At 44.2% G+C, this 23,431-nt stretch overlaps 2 protein-coding genes across 2 annotated transcripts; one reads left to right on the top strand and one right to left on the bottom strand.

The window, feature by feature from the left end:
- Nucleotides 1–1,490: 1,490 nt before the first annotated feature.
- On the top strand, nucleotides 1,491–6,091 carry LOC112343521 (pentatricopeptide repeat-containing protein At2g35030, mitochondrial-like). Its single transcript, XM_024667131.1, has 4 exons — nucleotides 1,491–1,640; nucleotides 4,216–4,329; nucleotides 4,813–4,992; nucleotides 5,711–6,091. The coding sequence occupies exons 1-4, from the start codon at nucleotides 1,491–1,493 to the stop codon at nucleotides 6,089–6,091; spliced, it is 825 nt and encodes a 274-aa protein (XP_024522899.1).
- A 2,713-nt stretch (nucleotides 6,092–8,804) lies between these two features.
- LOC112343520 (pentatricopeptide repeat-containing protein At2g41080-like) lies at nucleotides 8,805–12,482 on the bottom strand. Its single transcript, XM_024667130.1, has 3 exons — nucleotides 12,034–12,482; nucleotides 9,735–9,888; nucleotides 8,805–9,617 (listed from the first exon to the last, which is right to left on the bottom strand). Exons 1-3 carry the CDS (start codon nucleotides 12,480–12,482, stop codon nucleotides 8,805–8,807), a joined length of 1,416 nt encoding a protein of 471 aa, XP_024522898.1.
- Between the last annotated feature and the right edge of the window lie 10,949 nt (nucleotides 12,483–23,431).

Below are 23,431 nucleotides of genomic sequence, written 5' to 3'. Positions count from 1 at the left end.
TGACGTGGAGAATGCTCACACCGAACTTCGACATTTTCAGCAAGGGAAAATGAAACTTGGGACTATATTGAGAAGTTGACTTACTTAATTAATTGTGTTCTAATGAAGGATCCAGATCAGAACAAGTCCTACTTCATTGATGCCCTTCATAGTGAGAGCATGTGGCAACACTTGCATCATTCTCAACGTACAAAGAATTTGGAGGAGCTCTTTGATGTTGCTTATTGACAATAATAAGTATAAGTCTCACAAGCGTTTGAGGAGTCTTTCTGTTGAGAATCGACATGATGATTGTTGTGGACACTAGGATGGGAATAAAACACAAGCTGAAGTTTATGGTGGCTACTTCGGGTACATAGGGGTCAAAGAAGCAGAAATCTTTTATGAAGAATTATAGACAAAGTTGTTAACATTGCTGCGAGCTAGGACACTACAAGGCTGATTGTCCACAATGAAGAGCAAATAACATGGCATCAAGAATGGCCAATCTTCTACTAACGGTAAGTTAAATATTAAGAAGTTGCAAACTTTGCAGCGCAAGGATAACAAGGACAACCATTCCAATTGGAAGAAGAGGCTTTCGATTGTTGCTCGTCAACTTAACTATGTGTGGAACAAGATGAAGGTCGAGGACACTCATGCATCAGCTTGCTGGTTCCATGGTAGTCCAATGTGAATTTTACTGGACAGTGGGAGTGATGACAACTTTATTTCCACAAAGTTTGTTGAGGAGCATGGCCTGGTAACATGAGAAGTTCTTCCATATATGGTAAAAGGTGCAACTACCTTTACTTGGCGTTTCAATACTTCTACATAAGGGTTGGAAATGTTGGTTGGCAAAACCACATTTGTGAAGACTTTTTATCTCATAAATCTTCATCATGTGTAGTTCATTCTTGGGATGTCATACTTGGTGAAGGTGAATCCAGAGATAAAGTGGAGTATTAAACGTGTCTTGTTGGAGTATGGTGGCATTAAAGATGTGTGGTTTGGAGGAGTTCAACCTCTAGTTGTTATGCTCTCTACTACATCTTTGAACCAGGCTTGTCATAAATGAAAAACACTTTTGAGTTACTTATTGTTTGTTCATAACTTGGGGGACCAAGCCACATGTGGAGGAGAGGCAGTAGTGCAAACTATACTCGAAGAGTTCTTTGATATTTTTCCCTCTAAACTTTCTCATGGATTGCCTCCATTACGAGGTGTGGAGTATGGGATTATGTTGGAGCCAGGGACACAGCCAATTTACCAACGTCCATTTCAACAAAAATATGGAAGAGAATAAGGTGCATTTGCACAAAGTTCTTTTGTTACTCCATAACATCAAACTTTATATGAAGAAGAGCAAATATGAGTTTGCAAAGTCAGAGGTGGAATATTTAGGCCATATTATGACATCCAAGGGTATCAAGACAGGTCCAAGGAAGGTGGCTGTGGTGGAGAACTAACTTACACTAACTTCAATGGCTAAGTTATGCAATTCCCTTAGTATGGCTAGTTACTACTGGCATTTTCAGCATACGTTTGCAGAGGTGGCTATTCCTTTGACACGATTGTTGCATAAGAACGTGCCATTCGAGTGGAAGAAACCACATGAGGATAGTTTTGTGGCATTGAAACGGTTGTTGAGCGAGGTTTCAGTGCTTCACATTGCTGATCTATCAAAACCTTATGAAGTTATATGTGATGCGAGTGGTTATACACCGAGAGGAGTTTTCATGCAAGAGGGACAGCCTATTGCATATGAGAATCAAACCCGCAGAGCAACGCTATTCCATATATGAGCAAGAGTTACTCTCCATTGTTTATGCTTTATGGACGTGGCGGCACTATCTTTATGATGCAGTGTTCACAGTGTTGACGAATCACAAACCCTTTGTATATCTTTTCACATAGAAGGAGTTGAACACTAGGCAAGCTTGTTGGATGGTCAAACTTATGGAATTTTGGGAGTTTCTTATTGAGCATCGTTCAGGAAAATCAAATGTGGTGGCAGATGCTTTATCTTGTGTTTGCCATGTGATGGCGTTACAAACATAGTTTTGTCATCATTTGAGTAAGGTGGTTAGCGAGTTTGAGCAGTTGGTTGAGCATGCTTAGGCTCAAGATGTTGAGGTGGTCTCATTGCAAGCCCAAATGGAAGCATCTTTCTCATTGGTGAATGGGATTCTTTACTACAATGGCCATGTGTATTTGCCATAGTGTAAGCTCCTGAGTTTGGACTTCCCGGGAGGTCACCCAGCCCAGTACTATTCAAACCCAAGGACGCTTAACCCCAAATATCCCAAGACCCTTAACCGATTGGAAAAGGGGGTGCACTCTTGTTCATGGGCCCTTTCCCTCTATATTTGAACCCCAATGGATCGTCTCTCGAGTCGTTCCCTTTGGTTGCTTACAATCCACCACGCTTCCCTGCAAGTTCACGCCCTCGTGAACGGAAGCTGAGAGCCGCAGCTCTCCCGAGAGCCTCGCTCTCTTGACACCCTACCCCTCGGGTCGAGCCCAGTGGGAGCAAACTGGACCAGCCAGATGTCAATCAACATGTGGTGCGATTCCCCTAAGCCAACCAACAGAGTCGGACCCGAGACCCCCTCTGATACCAAATGTAAGCTCCTGAGTTTGGACTTCCCGGGAGGTCACCCAGCCCAGTACTATTCAAACCCAAGGACGCTTAACCCCAAATATCCCAAGACCCTTAACCGATTGGAAAAGGGGGTGCACTCTTGTTCATGGGCCCTTTCCCTCTATATTTGAACCCCAATGGATCGTCTCTCGAGTCGTTCCCTTTGGTTGCTTACACATAGGTGGATGCATTAATTATTCAAGTTTTATTCCACTATCATGATCGTCCAGAGGCTAATCATTTTGGGGGGAAGAAGACATATGAGTTGATTAAGCATAATTTCTATTGGAAGAGTATGAAGGTTGATATCCTTGAATACTGTAGGTCATATAAGTGTAAGGAACCAACTCGCCGAGGTGTCGTAGGCTAAAGGAACCCCGAAAGCATGACCAAAAATGACAAAGAGTTCATCAGATGGGACAAAGTCGAAGATCGAGTCCAAGACCGACTCTAGGACCGAGTTCGAGATCGAGTCCGGAATCGAGTCCAAGACCGACTCGGGGACCGAGTTCGAGTCCGAGTTCGAGACCGAGTTCGAGACGGAGTCCGAGATCCGAAATCGGGTCCGAGACCGAGTCCGAGGTCGAGTCCGAGGTCGGGTCCGAGATCGGGTCCGAGATCGAGTCCAAGATCGAGTCCGAAACCGAATCCGAAGTTGGATCCGAAATCGGGTCCGAGATCGAGCCAAAGACTAAGTCCAAATACTAATACGGGTCAAGGGGTGAAAGCCCAAAGCGTGCGTCTCCCAGGGGGGGGGGGGGCTGCAGGGGGTTCCAAAAGTATAGTAGGGATAGTGAGGTCCAGGAACCAGTTTAGAAGGGACTCTCCAGTGGGGCTCCCAAACTGACTTGAGGTTGGGACTGGGACCGAGGGGCCTTGGGTGGGAGTGAGCATGGACTTGGTTGGTGCCGGAGGGGCCATCCAAGGAAGTGCTCAAGAGCAGCTCCCACTCCCGAAAGGGAAACCGATTGCGGTGCTCCCGGCTCATGTGGAGTGGTGCCCCACTTGAGTACCATGCGGCTCATTGGTCCTCGCCCTTCCTAGGGGCTTGGGCCTTCCTTCGGGATGGAAGTGGGGGGCGAGAGGTACCCATACCGGGCCGCTAGGCCACGGTGTTTCGCCCCGGCGTCCCGAAGCAAGTGTTGCACTCAAGACTTGGGATTTAGAGGGTCCCATGATCAAGTCTTGTGGTACCAAAGGGATGTTAGGAACCTGGAAGCTTGGTGTGCTTGGCTGCTTGTGCTTGCGGGGAATGTAGCCGAACCTTTAGTCCAGTCTAACCTAGGGAGGGGGATTGGGAGTGATTTGGGAATCCGTGGATGGATGGCTAACACTCCGTTGCTCGTGCAGTGAGTAGCTGAGACCAAGTAGGAGCTGGTACCATAGGCGAGAACCTTGGCAAGGGAGCTTAGCAAAAGCCAAGGCGGTGTTGGACGGATAAACGGGGTAAGCTGGCAAATTGGAAAGGAAAAATTTGTGGCTTACAATAAGCTCTATCAACGAGTAAAGGTGATATGGGAGAAGCCAGGGGGACTTTTGCAACCTTTATCTATTCCTCAGATTTATTGGTGTCTTGTTTGCCACGAACACAGAGGGAAAAGAAGCAAATGTCAGTCATAGTGGATCATTTGACGAAATATGTGCAGTTGTTAGCTTTTCGGAAGAGTGTCACTGCCTTAGACTTGGTTGCGGTCTACTTGGAGAAGGTTTTTCCTGATTTTGGTTTGCCAAAGGACATTGTTATCAATTGATATTCAAAGTTCACTAGTGGATTTTGAAATAGCTTTGCAAAAGCTGTGCAAATGACTTTGAAACTCTCGAGTGGAGATCATCCTTAGACAAATGGGCAAACTAAGCATGTGAATCAGGTAGTGGAGGATATGCTATACTATAGCATTAATCAAAGGTAAGGACAATGGGATTTATATCTTTCATTGGTGCAATTTGCTTACAATAATAGCCAACACAATGGAATTAAGGTAAGTCCTTACTTTGCCATGTTTGGAAGGCATCCTCAAACAGCTGTGGAATTGGAATTGCATTTGAGTAAGGATGTTCAAGAAAAACTTGATTCAAAGGTGACTAATTTGGCCACGAAACTTGATGAGATTCTGGTGGTGTGCAAATGGAATTTGCAAGCAACTTTGGATAGAGCGGAGAAGTTTGTTAATGAGTATCGCCCATTCCAGGAATATAAGGTGGGTAATCATATCTTTGTGCGAGTGATTTTTTCATCAAGTGAGCAGTGGAACACTTTAGTGCCTTTGCAAAATAGGAAGAATGATAAACTTTCTCATCGGTATGCTGGCCCATATGAAGTGCTAGAGCGGATCAGTAAGGCGGCTTATCGGGTGCGGCTGCCAGTTGGGGTGAAAATTCATCCGATATTTTATGTTAACCAGTTGAAAGGTATATTATCTCAGAGTGCCGGGCCCAATGCCTCCTTGATGTATACGGCTATAAAAGATGGATCAAAAGCTTGAGTAGGGTTCCCCAGAAAAGGTGAAAACTAGTACAACTCATCCTTGCGACAAGGACTTTGTTAGGGGGAAGAATTGGCTTTGACCACATGGTTAACGTCAGGCCATGTTAGGGTAAAGAACTTAACATACTCTAGGGCTCATTGTAGTGCAAAAGACCTTTTGAGGTAGCGCGGGGGTGGTTAGGTGGTGAGGAACTTCAAAAGGAGGTGTAATTTAGTTTAGGAAGACTAGATTATTGACTTTTCGTGCTGAGTGATAACACAATTGTTGTTCATGATGTGAGGAATGTCATGGATGGGGACATAACACTGGAACTTGTACCAAACGTCAATAATATGCTAAAAAATATTCTTATTCTCTTTTGACATTTATGGATAATAGGAGTTCTATTTCTTGTGCTTCTTCTCTATCACCAACAAATAACAAAAGTCCTCCTATTCTCTCTCCTCCACTCTCTTTCATAACATGCAATATAGAATTAATGGAGGATGAATAGTTTATGTTTGTTTTTGCTGCAGTTGTAAATAGTATAAATGTGATGATCTTGGTGGACTTTGGCCTAGCAATTTCCTCTATTCAGTGTTTAATTGTTTGAAGTTTGCAGTGTGGGCATTTGGAGGAATCGAGAAGGATCTTGGATGCATTGCCAGCCAAGAACATCACGTCGTGGACGGCGCTCGCAACTGCGTATGCCGAGAGTGGGCATCCGGGCGAGGCCAAGGCAGCGTTTGATCGAATGGCGGTGCGGGACGTAGTTTCCTCCACTGCGATGGTCAAGGCACTGGGCGATTGCGGGCAGATTGGATCAAGCAAGGCAGTGTTTGATGCGATGCCCGAGAGGAACTGCAAGATGTGGGCGACACTGCTGCGGGGATTTGCTCGCGACAGAGAGATTGGGCGAGCGAGAGAGGTGCTGGATCGGATGCCCGAGATGAATGTGGTAGCGTGGACGATCCTCGTGCAGGGTTTCGCGCAGCACGGGTGAGTGGGCAATGCGAAGGCCGCATTTGATTCCATGCCTGAGAAGAACAGCATCACTCGCACGGTGATGCTCGTCATGTTTGCGGAGAATGGATTCGTGGAGGAGGCGGAGGATGTCTTCCAGGAGATTGTACACTGAAACGCGATCCTCTGGGGGGCGATGCACTGCTGCTATGCCCAAAATGGGGATTTGATTCAAGCCAAGAGTTTGTTTGATAGGATGCCTCTGCACAGCATACTTTCGTGGACGATTATGATTAAGTCATACGCACATCGAAGTACAAACCAAAGAAGCATCAATCAGCAGTCGAACGAGCCGAGCAGTGCATACTTGATCCTCTTCCAGTCGATCCACTTTCCTGTAACCAATGGTGCTACCGTTGCTCACCAGGTACCAGCCCAGCTCGCTGTCCCATGCCTCGACGTGATATTCCATGACCCTTTGTCCCATGTTTACTGGCTCTCGGATCTCCAGTGCGTTGAACTTTGAGACCTTGCCAAGATCAAGCTCGATCCAGCCGGTCGACTCCCCTTGCATTGGAGCCCAGAAAGTTTCCATACACTCGTCAAGGATTTGCTTCGGCCCGAACGAAGAGCTGCGAACGCTGCTTGCTGTCACGGACAAGGGATTCGCTGCTAAGTTGACGCTGAAGATGGAATCTATGGCGGAGCTAAACCGCTCCAGCGTCTGGAAGTCGGATTTGTCGATCAGTCCCGACGAGTTTGGAGGGACGTTGAGCAGGAGCAAGCAGTTCCTGGCAGATGATTTGTAGAAAACGTCGAGCAGCTGCTCCAGGGATTTTGGAGCCTCGTTCCTGTGCCAAAACCAACCGGGCCTGATGGAGATATCGCACTCCGGAGGGAGCCAGTCGGTTCCAGCACCAGACGTCAAGTACCTGTTGATGTTGCGAATTGGATCGACTCCTCCGGACGTGGCTTGGGCTCCTCCGGGCGCGGCTTGGACTCCTCCCGCTGTGGCTTCGGCTCCTCCCACCGAGGCTTGGCCTCCTCCTGGCGATGATCCATGGCCTCCTCCTCCCGGAGAAGAACCGCGGCGTCCTCCTCCTAGAGTAGAACCATGGCCTCCTCCTCCCGGGGCACCCCCTCCTCGAGCCGCCTCAGAACCATGGCCTAATCCTCCCGGGGCCAGATTCAGAGATCCGCGGCCAACCCCGGCCACCCCGCGCCCTCCTCCCACTCCATGGCCACCTCTCCCTCCATGGGCACCTCTTCCTCCTCCTGTTGGTGAAGATAGAGCACGAGCAGGCCCAGATCCAGCTCGATCGGCCCCATTTCCCAGAGCTCTGTTTCCTCTTCCAACCCTAAAATCGGATTACCTGCTTCTTCCTCTCCTCATAAATCTCCGCGGCTGCTGCCATGTTTTAATTCTCGGGCCGTGCCGCGAGATCAGAACTTCTTCGCAGGCACGCCAAACCCTAACTTAAGAATCTTCTCGAATATTTCCGGAATAATTTTTAACAACTTCCCTTAAAATAAAATGACCCCCCCAACACTTTAGATTTGGTCGGGGTTTTTGAAAATTACTTAAGAATCCTCCCTTTTGTTTTCGTGCGAATCCAAAATACTAATAATTTTCCCATAAAAAATAAGGGTAAGTACATTACTTTAGCTTAAGTTATTGTGCAAATAGGGAAAACGTAAATTTTGAACTTTAATTTTCCGGTAACTCTTGGTCCAGATAAACATCTCTAAACATGCTCATTTAATTAACCACCAATGAACGGCAAAGATATCTTTACCAGCACTCCCCCACTAATTTTCTTTCGAAAATAAAAAACTACAATCACACAATATTTGGAGCTGGAAGAATTGAATCCAACTTAATTTCAGCAAACTGATGAGGATGGACAATCTTTATTTTCATTTCTTTTGCACTTCTTAATTTACATTTCTTAATTTGTTTCTACTCTTCTTATACACACTTCTTCGGTGTATTTGGCCCATTATATTTAGCTGAAACACATGTACATGTACACTAGTACACTACGTCACTTGTTGCTAATTCTCAACGATTTGTGCATCTGCTGGTTGATACACACACACACTGTGTAGGGCTAGCTCCATCCACAAGAAAGCCTGGGCACCAGAGGCTGGAAGAAGTCGTCACAGGAGAGAGCAAGCAGGTCACCACTCACAACAAGCTCAAAAAATCTGGAAGGAAGACATCGCCGAGGAGCTGGTGAGTACATTGCAAGAAACAAATGCCGTCGTCACCAGCTTCCACACGTCTTCAACGTGCTCTAGGAGCAAAAACCCAAAGTTGGTCATGCCGCAAGCCACCATCACCTTGCTCCTGGAACATGAGGCGGTACTTGCTATCAGCAAAGAGTTTGGGTACCGGCAAGTCTTCATACTAAGGCTTATTATCTGAATCTAGGCACTCCGTTTTGGGGCACCTGTTGGCAGGTTTAGTCAGCATTCCTGGATTCTGCTACCAAAAAGAAATTTAAATTTAAGTAACGTGTCATCCTCCTTTTGCATAGTTTTAACTTTTAAATGTTAATTTTTTCTCCGTGAAGTTCAGGTTGACGGTGGTACTTTGCTCACTCAGCGGCCCATGTTTCTGCTTGACTCACAGAGGGTTTAAAACCAGGGATAATTGCAAGAAAAAGCACTGACATGTTTTCAAAAGTAGTTGTCACAGGAACATCCGCCATCCTGGAACACATGAACCCGACTGGCATCTTTGCAGATGATTAGCCTTTTTTCCAGCTTAGAGAAGTGGCCGCATGGCAATCGTCACAAACTCGGAGATTTTTCACAATTCTGATGGTCTCCTTCTGGTGCGAGTTCACCAGAGCACACCCCAGCGCAAGCTTCTCACTGTGGCCGCACAGGTGATCCTCTTTCTCTTCCTCGGGTATGTCTTTTAGAACGTTGATCACATCGCTCGCATACCCCTCCTCTTTCATTCTCAGCAACAATTGCTTGAGCTTGGCCGCAATCTCGTCACTCTGTGAGTGACTCCTATCCTCGACAGAAAAAGAATGCACTTTTCCTGAGCAAACATCCGTCCACCAGCTTCTCCCGGGCTCCCTGAAGCTGCCTTCACCTCTCATTCTCTCCACAACAGCGGCCCTTTCACTGAGCATCCCCAGGTTTCCAAATATATTGGCCATCAATGCGTAGGGCGTGCCGCTCTTGGGATCCATCTCCACAAGACGCTCAAACGCGAGTTTGCCGATCGTGTAATTCTTCCACTTCCGGCAGGCTCCGAGCAGGGACGTCCAAACCACTGCATCCGGTTCAAAAGGCATGGCTCTGAGAACTCTCACAGCTTCGTCGAGGAGGTTAGCTCGCCCGAGCATATCGATCAGGCACACATAATGCTCCAGACGTGGCTTGACTCCATACTGCTTGGGCATTTCATCCAGAAGCTGCCTTCCTTTCCCGACCAGACCACCATGGCTGCAAGCGTTCAACACCGAAACAAAACTCACATCGTCAGCTTTACAGCCCTCCTCCTGAGTCATGGAATAGAAACGCTCCAAGGCCTCGATCGATCGGCCCTGGAGAGTGTAAGCCTGTATGAGAGAGTTCCAGAGACCCGTGTCGTCCCGAGCTCGGCACTCGTCAAACGCTTCCTGAGCAGAATCAACATCACCGCATTTGCCGTAGAAGCTCACCAGGCTGGAGCCCAGAACTGGATTGTTTTTCAGCAGCCCTTTATGCTTCACCAGCTGGTGAATCTCCCTCCCGAGCTTGATCGCCATCACACTCCCGCAAGCAACAAGGACGCAGGTGTAGGTCCAAGCATCAGCTTGAATGGTGTTATCAGCTCTCAGGGCAGAGTAGTACTCCAGAGCAAGTTCAGCTCGCCCGTTCGTGTTGCAGCCCTGGATGATCGCATTGTAGGAGACAACACTCCGAGTTCCCATGGAGTGGAAAATCTTGCGAGCCTCCTCAAGCTCGCCACATTTGCAGTACATGTCTACCAGGCAATTCGCCACAAACAGATCTAGCTGTTTCTTCTCCTTGCTCAGCATTGAATGGATCTCCATCCCGATGCGTAGAGCTCTCTCCCTCTTCTCACTGGATTCGGTAGCAAGTGTGGAGCAGGCGCTGATCACCGCGACATGAGTCTGATCGTCGGGTTGAATGGTGTTATCAACTCTCAGGGCAGAGTAGTACTCCAGAGCAAGTTCAGCTCGCCCGTTCGTGTTGCAGCCCTGGATGATCGCGGTGTAGGACACAACACTCCGAGTTCCCATGGAGTGGAAAATCTTGCGAGCCTCCTCAAGCTCGCCACACTTGCAGTACATGTCTACCAGGCAAGTCACCACGAACAGATCTACCTGTTTCTTCTCCTTGCTCAGCATTGAATGGATCTCCATCCCGATGCGTAGAGCTCTCTCCCTCTTCTCGCTGGATTCGGTAGCAAGTCTGGAGCAGGCGCTGATCACCGCGACATGAGTCCGATCGTCGGGTTGAATGGTGTTATCAACTCTCAGGGCAGAGTAGTACTCCAGAGCAAGTTCAGCTCGCCCGTTCGTGTTGCAGCCCTGGATGATCGCGGTGTAGGACACAACACTCCGAGTTCCCATGGAGTGGAAAATCTTGCGAGCCTCCTCAAGCTCGCCACACTTGCAGTACATGTCTACCAGGTAATTCGCCACGAACAGATCTACCTGTTTCTTCTCCTTGCTCAGCATTGAATGGATCTCCATCCCGATGCGTAGAGCTCTCTCCCTCTTCTCGCTGGATTCGGTAGCAAGTCTGGAGCAGGCGCTGATCACAGCGACATGAGTCCGATCGTTGGGTTGAATGGTGGTACAAGCTCTCAGGGCAGAGTAGTACTCCAGAGCAAGTTCAGCTTGCCCGTTCGTGTTGCAGCCGTGGATGATCGCATTGTAGGAGACAACACTCCGAGTTCCCATGGAGTGGAAAATCTTGCGAGCCTCCTCAAGCTCGCCACACTTGCAGTACATGTCTACCAGGCAAGTCGCCACGAACAGATCTACCTGTTTCTTCTCCTTGCTCAGCATTGAATGGATCTCCATCCCGATGCATAGAGCTCTCTCCCTCTTCTCGCTGGATTCGGTAGCAAGTCTGGAGCAGGCGCTGATCACAGCGACATGAGTCCGATCGTCGGGTTGAATGGTGTTATCAACTCTCAGGGCAGAGTAGTACTCCAGAGCAAGTTCAGCTCGCCTGTTCGTGTTGCAGCCCTGGATGATCGCGGTGTAGGACACAACACTCCGAGTTCCCATGGAGTGGAAAATCTTGCGAGCCTCCTCAAGCTCACCACACTTGCAGTACATGTCTACCAGGCAATTCGCCACGAACAGACCTAGATGTTTCTTCTCCTTGCTCAGTACTGAATGGACTTGCATCCCGATGCGTAGAGCTCTCTTCCTCTTCTCGCTGGATTCGGTAGCAAGTGTGGAGCAGGCGCTGATCACCGCGACATGAGTCCGATCGTCAGGTTGAATGGTGTTATCAGCTCTCAGGGCAGAGTAGTACTCCAGAGCAAGTTCAGCTTGCCCGTTCGAGCCGCAGCCGTGGATGATCGCATTGTAGGAGACAACACTCCGAGTTCCCATGGAGTGGAAAATCTTGCAAGCCTCCTCAAGCTCGCCACACTTGCAGTACATGTCTACCAGGCAAGTCGCCACGAACAGATCTACCTGTTTCTTCTCCTTGCTCAGCATTGAATGGATCTCCATCCCGATGCGTAGAGCTCTCTCCCTCTTCTCGCTGGATTCGGTAGCAAGTCTGGAGCAGGCGCTGATCACCGCGACATGAGTCCGATCGTCGGGTTGAATGGTGTTATCAACTCTCAGGGCAGAGTAGTACTCCAGAGCGAGTTCAGCTTGCCCGTTCGAGCCACAGCCCTGGATGATCGCGTTGTAGGACACAACACTCCGGGTTCCCATGGAGTCGAAAATCTTGCGAGCCTCCTCAAGCTCGCCACACTTGCAGTACATATCGATCAATCCCGTCAACAAGTAGATGTTGCTTTTGTGCTCATCACTCTTGAGCACAGCTTCATGGGCTTGTTTTCCCAAAGAAAGGGATCTGCTCTCAGCTGAGTGTCTCACGCGGTGTATCAGCCTCCCTAAACTCACCGGTTCATCACCAGCTACAGGTGGGGTATGTGGAGATTTGTAGCGGGCCGTGGTGGCCTTACCTACAGCTGGGTCAGCGAGCGACTCGAGTTTTGCAGAGACCCAGGTTGGTGTTTTCCTGTTGGCGATCCACAGGCTCTCTCCGGTAGAAACATGTTTGAAATCCGGGTAGGACTCTGAGAAGAACTTGTTTTTCTTCTTGAACCTGTTGTCCCACCAGAAAGTGGGATCCCTGAAAAACGTTTTCCACTCCATGAGAGTTTTGAGAAATGACACACACCACACAAACCCTAGCGCCGCACGCATACCCTAGAAATCCCGATTTGTTAGTACTTAACTGTGTTTTCTGTTTTTTCTTTTTCTAATTCTTTTCCTTTTTAAACTTTACAATGTCACAGCTTAACTACAGCAGCTTAGATGTTTATTGTCTCTTTGATATATATAGAAAGTGAGCCAGCAGCAATCAGTTGCTCAAGAGCTGAAGAATCAGTACATGCATAATTTTCAGACAATCTTCTAACTAGCTGAACATCAGGTTTTTATGATTATTATTATTATTACTAACAACACGCACGAACTTCCTAGAAATCCCGATTTGTTATTCTCTGCATTCATTTTTTATATAATCTGTTGCTGCATGCACTTAACTGTAGGTAGTCTTCAGTTCTTCAATATAATCTGCTAACTAAAAGATATTGATACACTCAATATGCAAAAATAAACCACACTCTACACAAATTAAATAAAAAATCCTCTTCATGGGGCGACACGGCCAGAAACCTCAGGGCACCAGTTTCATGCAGAACACTTTCGCAAATGACTCTCGCCTGGGGCCCATGCATAGGAGTCCTCGGGCGGTGGTAAAACCTCAGAAGGCCTCACGTACTTATATTCACCCTGGGCTTCTGGCTGCTCCGCAACATACATTACCACACCAAACTCTTCGCACATGAAGCCACACATGGAGGAAAAAACCGCGTGAGGCCTCATGTGCTTCCATTCAGTCCTTATATGTGTTCTTGGCCTCGCTCAGTTCATCTCCTTTGTTGTCCATTTTTTCTTGCATGCTTCGATTGACATCTTCAGATTTTCAAGCGAACGATTGTGGCATACCGTGGCTACGTTTTTCGGCAGAGCTTGGAGGTGCTGAAAGCGGCATTAAGTTCGTGGAAGATTGATCTTGATTTGGGTTGTATGGATCTCTATAAATTTTGAAAATTGAGTTTATTTTTCTTCTTTTTCTTCTGTGTTGCCAAAATAACTGGTGTCAAACTTGCTTTTGCAGACTATCTCTGACTAGTACTTCTGGATGCGATCAAGGCCTGCTGCTCATTGCTTCAAAGGAGGAGATGATAATTGATCCCCAAAGAGCGAGCTCGATGGTTTTGTTGCTTTCATTAAGTTATCATTCCGCTGCGATCTGAAACACCACATCGTCCACTGTACTTTCACAGGTTTCGAGACAGGTACCCGGGAAAGGTGTATTCCATTGTTGTTCCTCAGGACCTGGACTTGTTTTGCCGCCTCAAGTGTGAGCTGATCAAGATGAGGGAGAAGCTTGTGATGGCGGAGGCTTGGGCTCGAGCAAGGTTGCAGATGCAGTATGAGGATGATTTCTTCTACAACTATGATGAGTGGGACAGCTTTGTGGATCTTTCCACATTGAGATCGTCGAGCGGAGAGTGTTGTAGCATAAGTTATCTCCTGGAGAAATGGTCCAGCAGTTTGGACGCATCCGCACGTCAAGATTGTTGGCCAAGGTGACTCATGGGGTTTCAAAACCTGCACTCGGCTTGGTAAGGTTTGGTGAGTTAAATAAGTATGATGAGTTTGAAGAGACAATTGCAAAAAAGGGGGGGGGGGGACGTCTAGAGGTGAAGCGTGCTAGCTCTTCTGAATGGCCTCAAAGAGGTGAGGTGTCTTAAAGAGGAGATGATAGAGCTGAGCATGGAGCTGAACTTGGCTTGTGCTCCTTCTTGTAAGAGCTAACTAGCTAGCAAAAACAGAGGAGACGGTGAAGAGGATGCCTCTTGAACTCCAAGAGAACAACAGACCTTTTTTCTTAAGGGGGGAGAAGCTCAGAAGTGAGCAAGAGGTTAGGGCTGATGTCATCCCTGTGCGCCAAGACTGCTGGGTGGTCCGGGGCTTGGTTAAAGTAGGCAACCGGGTGGAGGCAGGGGGTTGGGAGCAATCCGAGGCTTGAGGTATGACTTGTCTTTTCTACCTGGTGGACTCCATCCGAGCATTCCTACTTCCCTCTTTTAAGCTGCTACTCTTAGCTCGTCACATTTATACTCTAATTTCACAATAACTCGCATTTTCACTCTAATTAATTCTTTTTTTCCCTTCCTCTAGCTTTCCTGGGCCCCCCTCATATCCCTAGACGTCAGGATCATATGGAGCATATAAAAAATGTGATTAAACACCTCTCACTCTTGATCTTGTGGGATTCATAATATGATAACTCCTCACTCCTACTCTTGTGGGCTCCATAAATACACATTAAAAATTGTTAATTTATTATTATTAAAAAGCTAGTGTATTCCAATCTTGTTGAGTTTATCTATATTTACCATAGAATATATGGTAGAATCCTTACATCAATCCGTTTGCACACAATATAGAGCTAACCGCTTCACATGGATCTTCTCTTGACGTTGTGCATTGAGTGTCACCACATAGATTTGTGGACCAACTTGTTGGACGATGTGATAAGGACCTACGCAGCAAAAACCTTGGATCTGCAACACCCGATAACTCACCAACACTTGATCTCCAACGACATATGTAGAAACTTTAGAAACTCCAGCGGGTGCAAAGTCCGGGCAAAAGTAGAGTGGAATTCAGTTATTCAGAATGTGCCACACCCAGGAATTCAATCCAAGCTCTTCTCTTCAAAGTTCTTGTGTCAGGTTTATATCCACGAAACTGAAGATCTTGCCTAGACAGGGTGGTAACTAGAAACAAGGAATCGATTGGCACTGCTCCTCTCAACACAAAGAAGGTCCAGGATGGAATAGCAAAAGAGATGTTGAAGATATGGAAGTCACACTCCTACCCAGGTTAAGTCAGAAAGAACCAGACCATCTGACAGAGGCATTAGATGATCGCTTGTTCTTCAACGTAGCGCATAAGAACAGTAATCAACAGTATATAGGTGACTGTTCAGCTCCAGGCTTGGGTAGAGGTCTTTGGCCTAGGTGGCATAGAAATGTGGGAGCTTCGATCAAAGACTTATTGGATCTACAAAGAGCTAGCAAGCCATCACTTGCAGCAAAGTTCTTGTTGGGATCTTGTTTTTCTTCCTCAGCAGTGGAAAAGGTATGATACAATGAAAAAGGTAAAGTCAGGTATTTGTTTAACGTCCGCTTGGAGCAAACCCATGGCCTCATGACAACCCATTACAACCCAGGATGAAAACTCCACATCAAAGCTTAAGGCAGCATCGCTTGTGATCGCCTTCATCTTGCTTTACAAACTGAAGTTATCGAGGTTCGTGATTGGATAATGCTTGACTCAAATCATCTTTGTTATGGAAACAACCCCATCACCTCAAGGTATTGTTTCTTATCCCCATAACAGTGGTGCACTGTTTCCATGTATAGTTCCCAAGGAGGTCCCAGTTCCCAGGATGGCCTTCAGTAAAAGGATCAGGACGATACATCAGAGAGGGAAATACACTGAACTGGATCCTAAGGTTCAACTGGGAGAATGCTCTGCAATACACTAGTTTGGGGAGTACCTAAATCTGATCTTATATAGGATCCGGCTCAGTTATCCTGGGAAGGTAATGAGTTCAGTGTGTCTTTTTTTATGTACAGGTTTAAGCATGGCAGAGAGCTTTTGATGGATAAAATTGACACCAGGCTTATGCGGAAGTTGAAGAATCGGAAGTACATTGTGAACATGTGGAAGACACTGGTGGAAGCTAAGGTAAGCTGGCTTCTTGTGCAGGACAGCATCCCTGTTGGTGATTGGCTCACAGTTCACAAAACTCTGTGTATTCTATGCAATGAAAACCCCGTGGAGATGCTTGAACACCCCTTCAGATGCAAATTTGCAGTTGTATTTGGCTCTTTGATTAGAGACCTAGGTCCAGAATCAGCTGGTTCATCACGAAATACGGTGACATTTTTCCCTCTGCTCCAACTATGATGAACAGTAGCTGAGGAGAGAGAAGCTAGCAAAGCATCCGCTAACAAACCCACTAACTGTCTCACGTGACACAACACCTCCAGCCATCAACGGGGTCAGAAAAGAAAGAAAGGATAGGAGCAAGCGACTACTTCTCCTCTTCCTCTGGAATGTCATCCAAGTCATACTCAAAATTAGGAAACAACATCATCCTCAGCTTCCCATGTAGCATCATATGGAGAATAACCATTCCACTGAACAAGTAACTCTCTCCAAGTCTTACGATGTGTGCGCGCTAGCCGTTGCTATAACACACAAGTAGGGCCAACCTTCAAACATCTATTTCTGGAATCTTGATGGCAGACTGGTCCAAGATATTACCAGAATGCAAACATGCCTTCAACTCCCTACATAGAAGACGGGATGAATCTTCACACCACTAGGCAAGTCTAGTTGATAGGCAAGGTCTCCAACTCGTTTGAGAAAAATCCAAGGCCCACAGTACTGTGGCGACAACTTAGAACTACCTTGTTGTCTCAGCTTCAGACAACTGAAGGAAAACCTTGTCTCCAACCTGAAACTGCTTGTGCTGACAATGCTCATCAGCCAACTCTTTTGCCTGGTGCACCTTAAGAGAAGCCAAGTTCATACCAACAGGGGACCGAGGTTGAAAGCCATACATTGCCATAAACAGAGCCATCTCAATAGCCAAATGGAAGGCACAGTTATGAGCAAACTCTAACAAAGGCAGGTACTTCTCCCAAATACCTTGCCTCTTCAGATGACCAACAAACAATCTCAGCATGTCTTCCAGCACCTAATTAACTCGTTTTGTTTGTCCATCTGACTGTGGATGCTCATGCTCAGCTTTGTCTCAAGCTTTTGGAACACCGTTTGCCAAAACACCAAAGTGAATGTGGGATCTCGATCACTTACAACATCCTTAGGCAGCCTATAGAGAAATACAGCTGAGCAAGGTCAAAAGCCTTAGCATTCGTCTTCACAAGGAAGAAGTGAGTCAACATCATCACACAATCCACAATAACCCAGATAGCATCATTGCCTTGAAGCATCTACTATGAAACTCGTAGAAAATGCTATCCTACTTCCGCTGAGGTTAACTATGGTAGAGACCTTCATGCTTCTGACAATCCATTGTGACTGCCTGGCCGGTCTAGCAATTGTGCACATACTTATCAACACTTGACTTCATTCCAAGCCAAAATAAATGTGTCTCTACCAGAACACATGTCCTCGATGTCCTGCACTTGGTGCAATGGACACTCTTACAGAATCCACTGTCAATGACTATTTGAGTCTTTTGAGGATCTTCCTGCACACCATCTCATGGCACCACATGTCTGAGATAGGCGATCTCCTCTAAGAAGAACTCACGCTTTGACAGTTTAGAATACAGCTTGTTCTCCCTCAATAGTGGCAACTTTTGCCTCACATGCATCTCATGTTCCTCCTTAGTCATAGGACATCATCAAAGTAGTGTCTCACACATGAGATTGCATAACTCTATCAAAAGAACTATTTGATAATAGTTAGCCTTGGCATATGAAGCAACATCTTTGCTGAGTTAGAAAAAACTCCTTGAGCATTCCAAAGCTTCAAAATGAGATAGTCAAAGGATCTCAGTTAGCAATAAGTTGTTCTAGCATGGTTAGTCTTATTTTGATCAATTCTTCTTGGTTGATTTTGTATTGTTTTGCCATTCGTAATGATGGAACGATGTACTCAAGTGGTGTCAAAGCTTCAAGGCCGTAGGTGAGCTTGAATGGTGTCGAATTTGTTGAAACTTTATATGCAGTTCGATATGACTATAGGGCATCATAGATGTGATTGTCCCAGTCTTTCTGATTTATTCTCACGATTTTCATGAGGATGTTTATGAGTATCTTGTTTGTAGACTCTACTTGACTGTTACCTTAAGGGTAGTACGGTGTTAAAGCCTTGTGCTAGATAGTGAATTCTTGAGTTAGAATCTTGATGGTTTCATTGATGAAGTGTGTTCCTTGATCAGTGACGAGTTCTCAAGGTAAGCCATATTTTGTGATGATGTTTTCATAAATGAACTTTGTTATGTTCTTTGTTATAGCAGTCTTTATTGGTTGAGCTTTAGCCCATTTTGTCATATAGTCTATTGCAATTAGAATGTATTAGTTTTGCTTGGAGCTTGTCATAGGTGGACCAACAAAGTCAAGTCTTCATTATTGAAAAGGTTTAAGTGGAGTTTTTTGATGAAGTTCTTGAGTTTATTTCTTTAGTGCATACTTGGTTCATTGATAAATGTCACATTTTTTACAGAACTTGGCTTAGTTGTGCCAAAGTGTTGGCCACCAAAGTCTTGCTTGTAAAATTTTTCGAGTTGTGATTGCTTCAGCAAAATGTTTTCCTACTTGTCCACAATAGACTTCTTAAAATAGATCTTGTGTTTCTTTTGGGTTTGCACATCTTTGTAAAATGTTGTCTCTTCCTTGTTTGTACAGTTTTCTTCCCACGATTGAATATGGTCTTGTCCTCAAGACAAATTGCTTGCGCTTGTTGGAGGTTGAATATCAACTTGGTATTCTTGCTATTGTAAGGTAGTAGTAGATGTTGTCCATCTAGGTTGGTGATGTGTGGATTCAAAGGATATTGGATTCAGGAAAGTTGTCCATGTTGTGTTTCGATTGTTCATCAATTGTAATGTGGTTTAGGTGTTCATGTTCTCTTCTAGGCTTGTAGATGATCTAAAAGTTGTATTCTTGAAGTAGTAAGAACCATTGTGCAATTTTGCTAGTGAGAATTGTTTTGTTGAGAAAGTGGAGGAAGTTACCGAGTAAGTAGTATCAAAACTTCTGGAGTGCGTAGATCATTGCTAGAGTTTTTTTTTCAGTTGTAGTGTAGTTCATTTCAACTGAGTTGAGTCTTCGACTTGCATAGTAGGTAGTAGGTTGGTCAATCTCTATGATCTTCTTGTTGTTGCAAAAAGATCGCTCTGAGGGCATAGTTGAAGGTGTTAACTTGGATGTTGAAGTCTTTGTTCCAATTTGGTTGAGCAAATATTGGAGCTTGGGTGAGGGAATTCTTGAGGTTGATGAAGGCATTTTAACAATCTTGAGTCTAGTTGTAAACTTGATTTTTCTTGAGGAGTTCAGTGATAGGTTTTGCAATCTTGGCGTAGTCTTTGATGAATCTTCAATGGTATCCCATCTTACCGAGGAATGATCAAAGGCTTGAAATATCGAATGGATGTTGTATGTTGGTGATTGTGAGGGTTTTGTCCTTGTCGATAAGGATTCCTTCATTGGAAACTACATGTTCGAGTAGAATTCCTGATTTGACAAAGAAAATACACTTGTTAGGGTTCAATATGATCTTGTGTTCATGGCATTTGATGAAGCATTTCTTTAAGCATTGGAGATGATCTTCTTTATTGCTAAAGACACTGAAGTCATCCATAAATACTCACATAAATTCGGTGAGGTGTTCTTGAAAAGTGTCAATGATGATTTATTGAAACATGAATGGTGCATTGGAGAGACTGAAAGGCATGCGAAGGTAGGCATATGCTCCCCATGGATTGATGAAAGCTGTCTTGTGTTGATCTTCAGGCACAATGTGTACTTGATTGTGTCTACTGAAGCCGTTGAGAAAGGAGTACATCTCATATCTTGCAACTGCATCAAGAATTTCATCAAAAAATGGAATTGAAAAGATGTCCTTTTGAGTTGTATCATTGAGCTTCTTATATTTGACACAAATCCTAAGTTTGTTGTTCTTCTTGGGGACAATGACTAGTGGTGATAACCATTTTAGATTTTGAATTGGGAAGATGAATCTAACATTTTCGAGTTTGTCAAGCTCTTCCTTGACTTTGGTTTGTATGTTTGGATTCATTCGGTAGGCTGATTGCTTTGTTGGTACCATTTGTGATTGAAGTTCAATCTGATGTGTAGTTCAGGTGGAATTCCTTGTAAGTTGGTCTAGGACCAGGTGAAAACATCTTGATAAGTGCCAAGTAGTTGGGTTGCTTTTGCTTTAAAATCTTCATCAAGCTCTTGGGCAATGTGAATTTTTTTTGGTTCTTCAGGTGTTCCAAGGTTAGTTTCTTGAGTTGGTTCTTCAAGGTTGAGTATTGGTGTAAGTTGTGATCCTTTTTGTCATAGACCTGGTTGTTCTTCGAGTGGAATTTGTTGATATGTTGGTTTAAACTATTCAAGTTTGATGCTTGAATGTTCTCATTGTTCTTTCATGTGTGCTGGTGTTGTCTTGTTTTTTTTAAATCTTGGTATTGAAAATCTTTATTTTGAAGTTGAGGATCTTGATTGCTTGTTTTCTTCAGGATAATTCAGTTGAGATCGACTTAGATTAGTATTTTTAATTTGGGGTATGCCTTGAGAATTTGAGCTTCTTCATAGCTGTCGAGTCCTTCATTCTAGTCATATTGTTTGATTGTGGTTAGTTAAAATTTCTTTGCAATCTTCTTTACAATACTGGTAAATAGTTGTGGAGCATCTTTATGTCCTCCAAGGGTGATGGTATTGTTCCTCCAATATGTGATAATGTCTATTGTCTTGAGCCAAGTTCATTTGAGTAGTACTTTGTAGCAGCTTTTGTCTTTCGCCATTTTAAGTACGATGAAAGTTACCTTAAATTTTTGATCTTTAATCTTGATAGAAATGTTGTGCACGATTCCTGATGGTTGTACACTCCGATTGTCGGCCATCTTGACACTGAAGGGTGTAGAGTGGATTGGTCGAAGTCCCATCGCTTTGCAGATTGAATACTCAATAATGTTGACATTTGCTCTACCGTTTATGATTACTTATATTACTTTGTTCTTTCCTATCGTGATTGGGATGCATGGTACATCTTCATCATAGTCGCTAGATTGGATGTTTGCCTTATGGGATGAGTTGTTAGTTTTTTTCTTGACTTGAGCTGAAGTTTTTTTATGGAGAAGCTTGACATATCTTGAGAAATTGTTTTCTCAAGTACGAAGCCACCTGTGAAAGTTCTAAAAGGGTGAGTGTGATACTTCGTTGAAGAATGTTGGTGATAGGCTTTGGTTGTTCCTCTTTTCTTGACAGAGTTTTAGTCACAATTTCCTGATCATCTTCAACTTTAGGTTATTGTTGTTGAAGGGTTTGTTAAATTGTGTTGACTAGCTCTTTAATCTTAACATATAATCTTAACCTTAGATACCATCGACAATACAACAATGGCAACCAAGACAATCAGTATCAACGACCATACCAACAGGTTTATCAGCAGCCTTATCGAGACAACCAACAATGGAGACCACCACCCTGGCAAAATAACTATCAACAACAGTACCACAACAAGTGACAATGAAGACCACCTCTGCAATAACTAAACTATCAACAGCAAAATCAACAATATGATCCACCACCTAGAATATTTCCTCGCAACAACTATCAATAATAACCTCAAACTCAAGAAATTTGACCCCAATACCAACAACCACAAAATCAAGGTAATCGACCTCCTTAGCAAGATCAGCAACATCGAAGACCTCCTCTAACAACAAAAAATGTCAACATCGACTAAATTGAAGATGAACACTTTAAAGATGAACCTGAGGTAAGAGCTCTAACTTGAAGTAAAAAAAAAACACTACACTTCTGAAGATGACCTTGAGGAAAAGTCAAAGAACAAGAACTCTAAGACAAAATGTAAGAATCTCAAGGCATGAATGGCAACAAAGCACCACTGCTATAGTTCTTATCTGGGTTGATTGTAATGTCTTCTACTTGGTGTAGGAGTTCAAGTTATATTCTCGACTCATGTGACTTTAGTTAATCTTTTGTATTGACAGATCTTTGCTATATATACTTCTTTTTCACAAATCTAACACTTAGGATTTAGTAGTTTACACTCTGTTATGATATATCCTTTGTTCTTACATTTCGTATACCATACTCTTTTTTTAAGTTTGTTTTTGATTGTAACTTTCTTGAGTATTTTGGTAAGTTCTTGATTTTTGTCTTTCTTCATGACTTCAAGTTTGTATTCTTCTTTATCATCAGAAGAGTTATTTGTTCTTGTTGTTTCTACTCTTAAAAATTTTTAGAGCTATTTTTCGAGGTTCTTGATTTTCTTGGAAATATTGTCAATAGAGGTCTTGACATCTAGATCTTCTTCCGTACTTGGGAGAGCAACCATTTGCTGGTATATCTATTTCAATCCCTGTACATACCAAATATACTTACTTTGTTTAATGAGTATATCTTTGTAGCACTTTACGTGATATTTGAATCTTCGGGTATAGTCTTCGATATCTTCTTTACTGCTTTGTTTGATGCTCTTGAGATGTTTTAGGTATTCAACTGTTGTGCCACTGGGTTGGTACTTCTCTTTGAATCATTTAACTTTTTTCTGAAACTTAAGTTTTTCATCAAGATTATAATACCATTCTAATGCTTTTCTTTTAAGTGTGAAAGGGAATAGAAGTTCTTTGTTGTCTTCTTGCTGATTGACTTATATAATTTGGTTGAATTGCTGGAAATGTCTTTCTACATCTTCAATTTTGCTACTAGTGAAGATTAAATATATAATCATGATGCCATAGGGTGTTGTTGGGTTTATGAGTGCCATCTTTCTATTGTTGGTGATGGTTCAGTTTCTGGAGAAGCTGGATAAGACTGAAAGTTGTCAGTGTTGTAATCTTTGTAATCGAGAGTTTCGAGTGGTGGTCAATCTTGATCTAAGTCTAAATTTTGGTTGATTGTGTCTTCCTTGACATTGGTTGTGTTAATGTTGTTTGGTTTGCCAACTGGTGTAGCTTGGGTCGTTTTGTTGAAAGTCTTGAATATAGTCTTAAGGATTTTGATTTAAGCTTGAGTCTTCTATTGTTTGTCTACTTCTAATTCTTGATGGAGTTGTTTCTTCTTTTCTCGTATTTTTTGTATCTGATCTTGCTCTTGTTTCTTGAGTGGATCAAGGTTGTGTTTGTACATTCGATGTTGTGTTAGAGTTTTCTTGAGTTATCATTTTCTTAAATTTGCTTTTATGGTTTTGTTGTTATTGTCTTTGGTTTGTTAAGTTCTTCTCGAAGAAATGCTGTGTAGTTGTAAAATCATGTGGTGTAAACTAACACAATTTATGTA

This window comes from Selaginella moellendorffii, unplaced genomic scaffold (assembly GCF_000143415.4).
Source record: "Selaginella moellendorffii unplaced genomic scaffold, v1.0 SELMOscaffold_157, whole genome shotgun sequence".
In the NCBI taxonomy this organism is placed as follows: Eukaryota; Viridiplantae; Streptophyta; class Lycopodiopsida; order Selaginellales; family Selaginellaceae; genus Selaginella; species Selaginella moellendorffii.
This window is presented reverse-complemented; position numbering and strand designations above follow the sequence as displayed.

Coding starts and splice junctions, on each gene's coding strand:
- LOC112343520 (XM_024667130.1), bottom strand. CDS start 12,482: ATGCGTGCGGCGCTAGGGTTTGTGTGGTGTGTGTCATTTCTCAAAACT. Junction 9,889..12,033: donor TTGACGGGATTGATCGATAT/GTACTGCAAGTG, acceptor CTCTGCCCTGAG/AGCTGATAACACCATTCAAG. Junction 9,618..9,734: donor CAGTTCTGGGCTCCAGCCTG/GTGAGCTTCTAC, acceptor TACACTCTCCAG/GGCCGATCGATCGAGGCCTT.
- LOC112343521 (XM_024667131.1), top strand. CDS start 1,491: ATGGCTAGTTACTACTGGCATTTTCAGCATACGTTTGCAGAGGTGGCT. Junction 1,641..4,215: donor GGTTGTTGAGCGAGGTTTCA/GTGCTTCACATT, acceptor CCACGAACACAG/AGGGAAAAGAAGCAAATGTC. Junction 4,330..4,812: donor TTGCGGTCTACTTGGAGAAG/GTTTTTCCTGAT, acceptor CGCCCATTCCAG/GAATATAAGGTGGGTAATCA.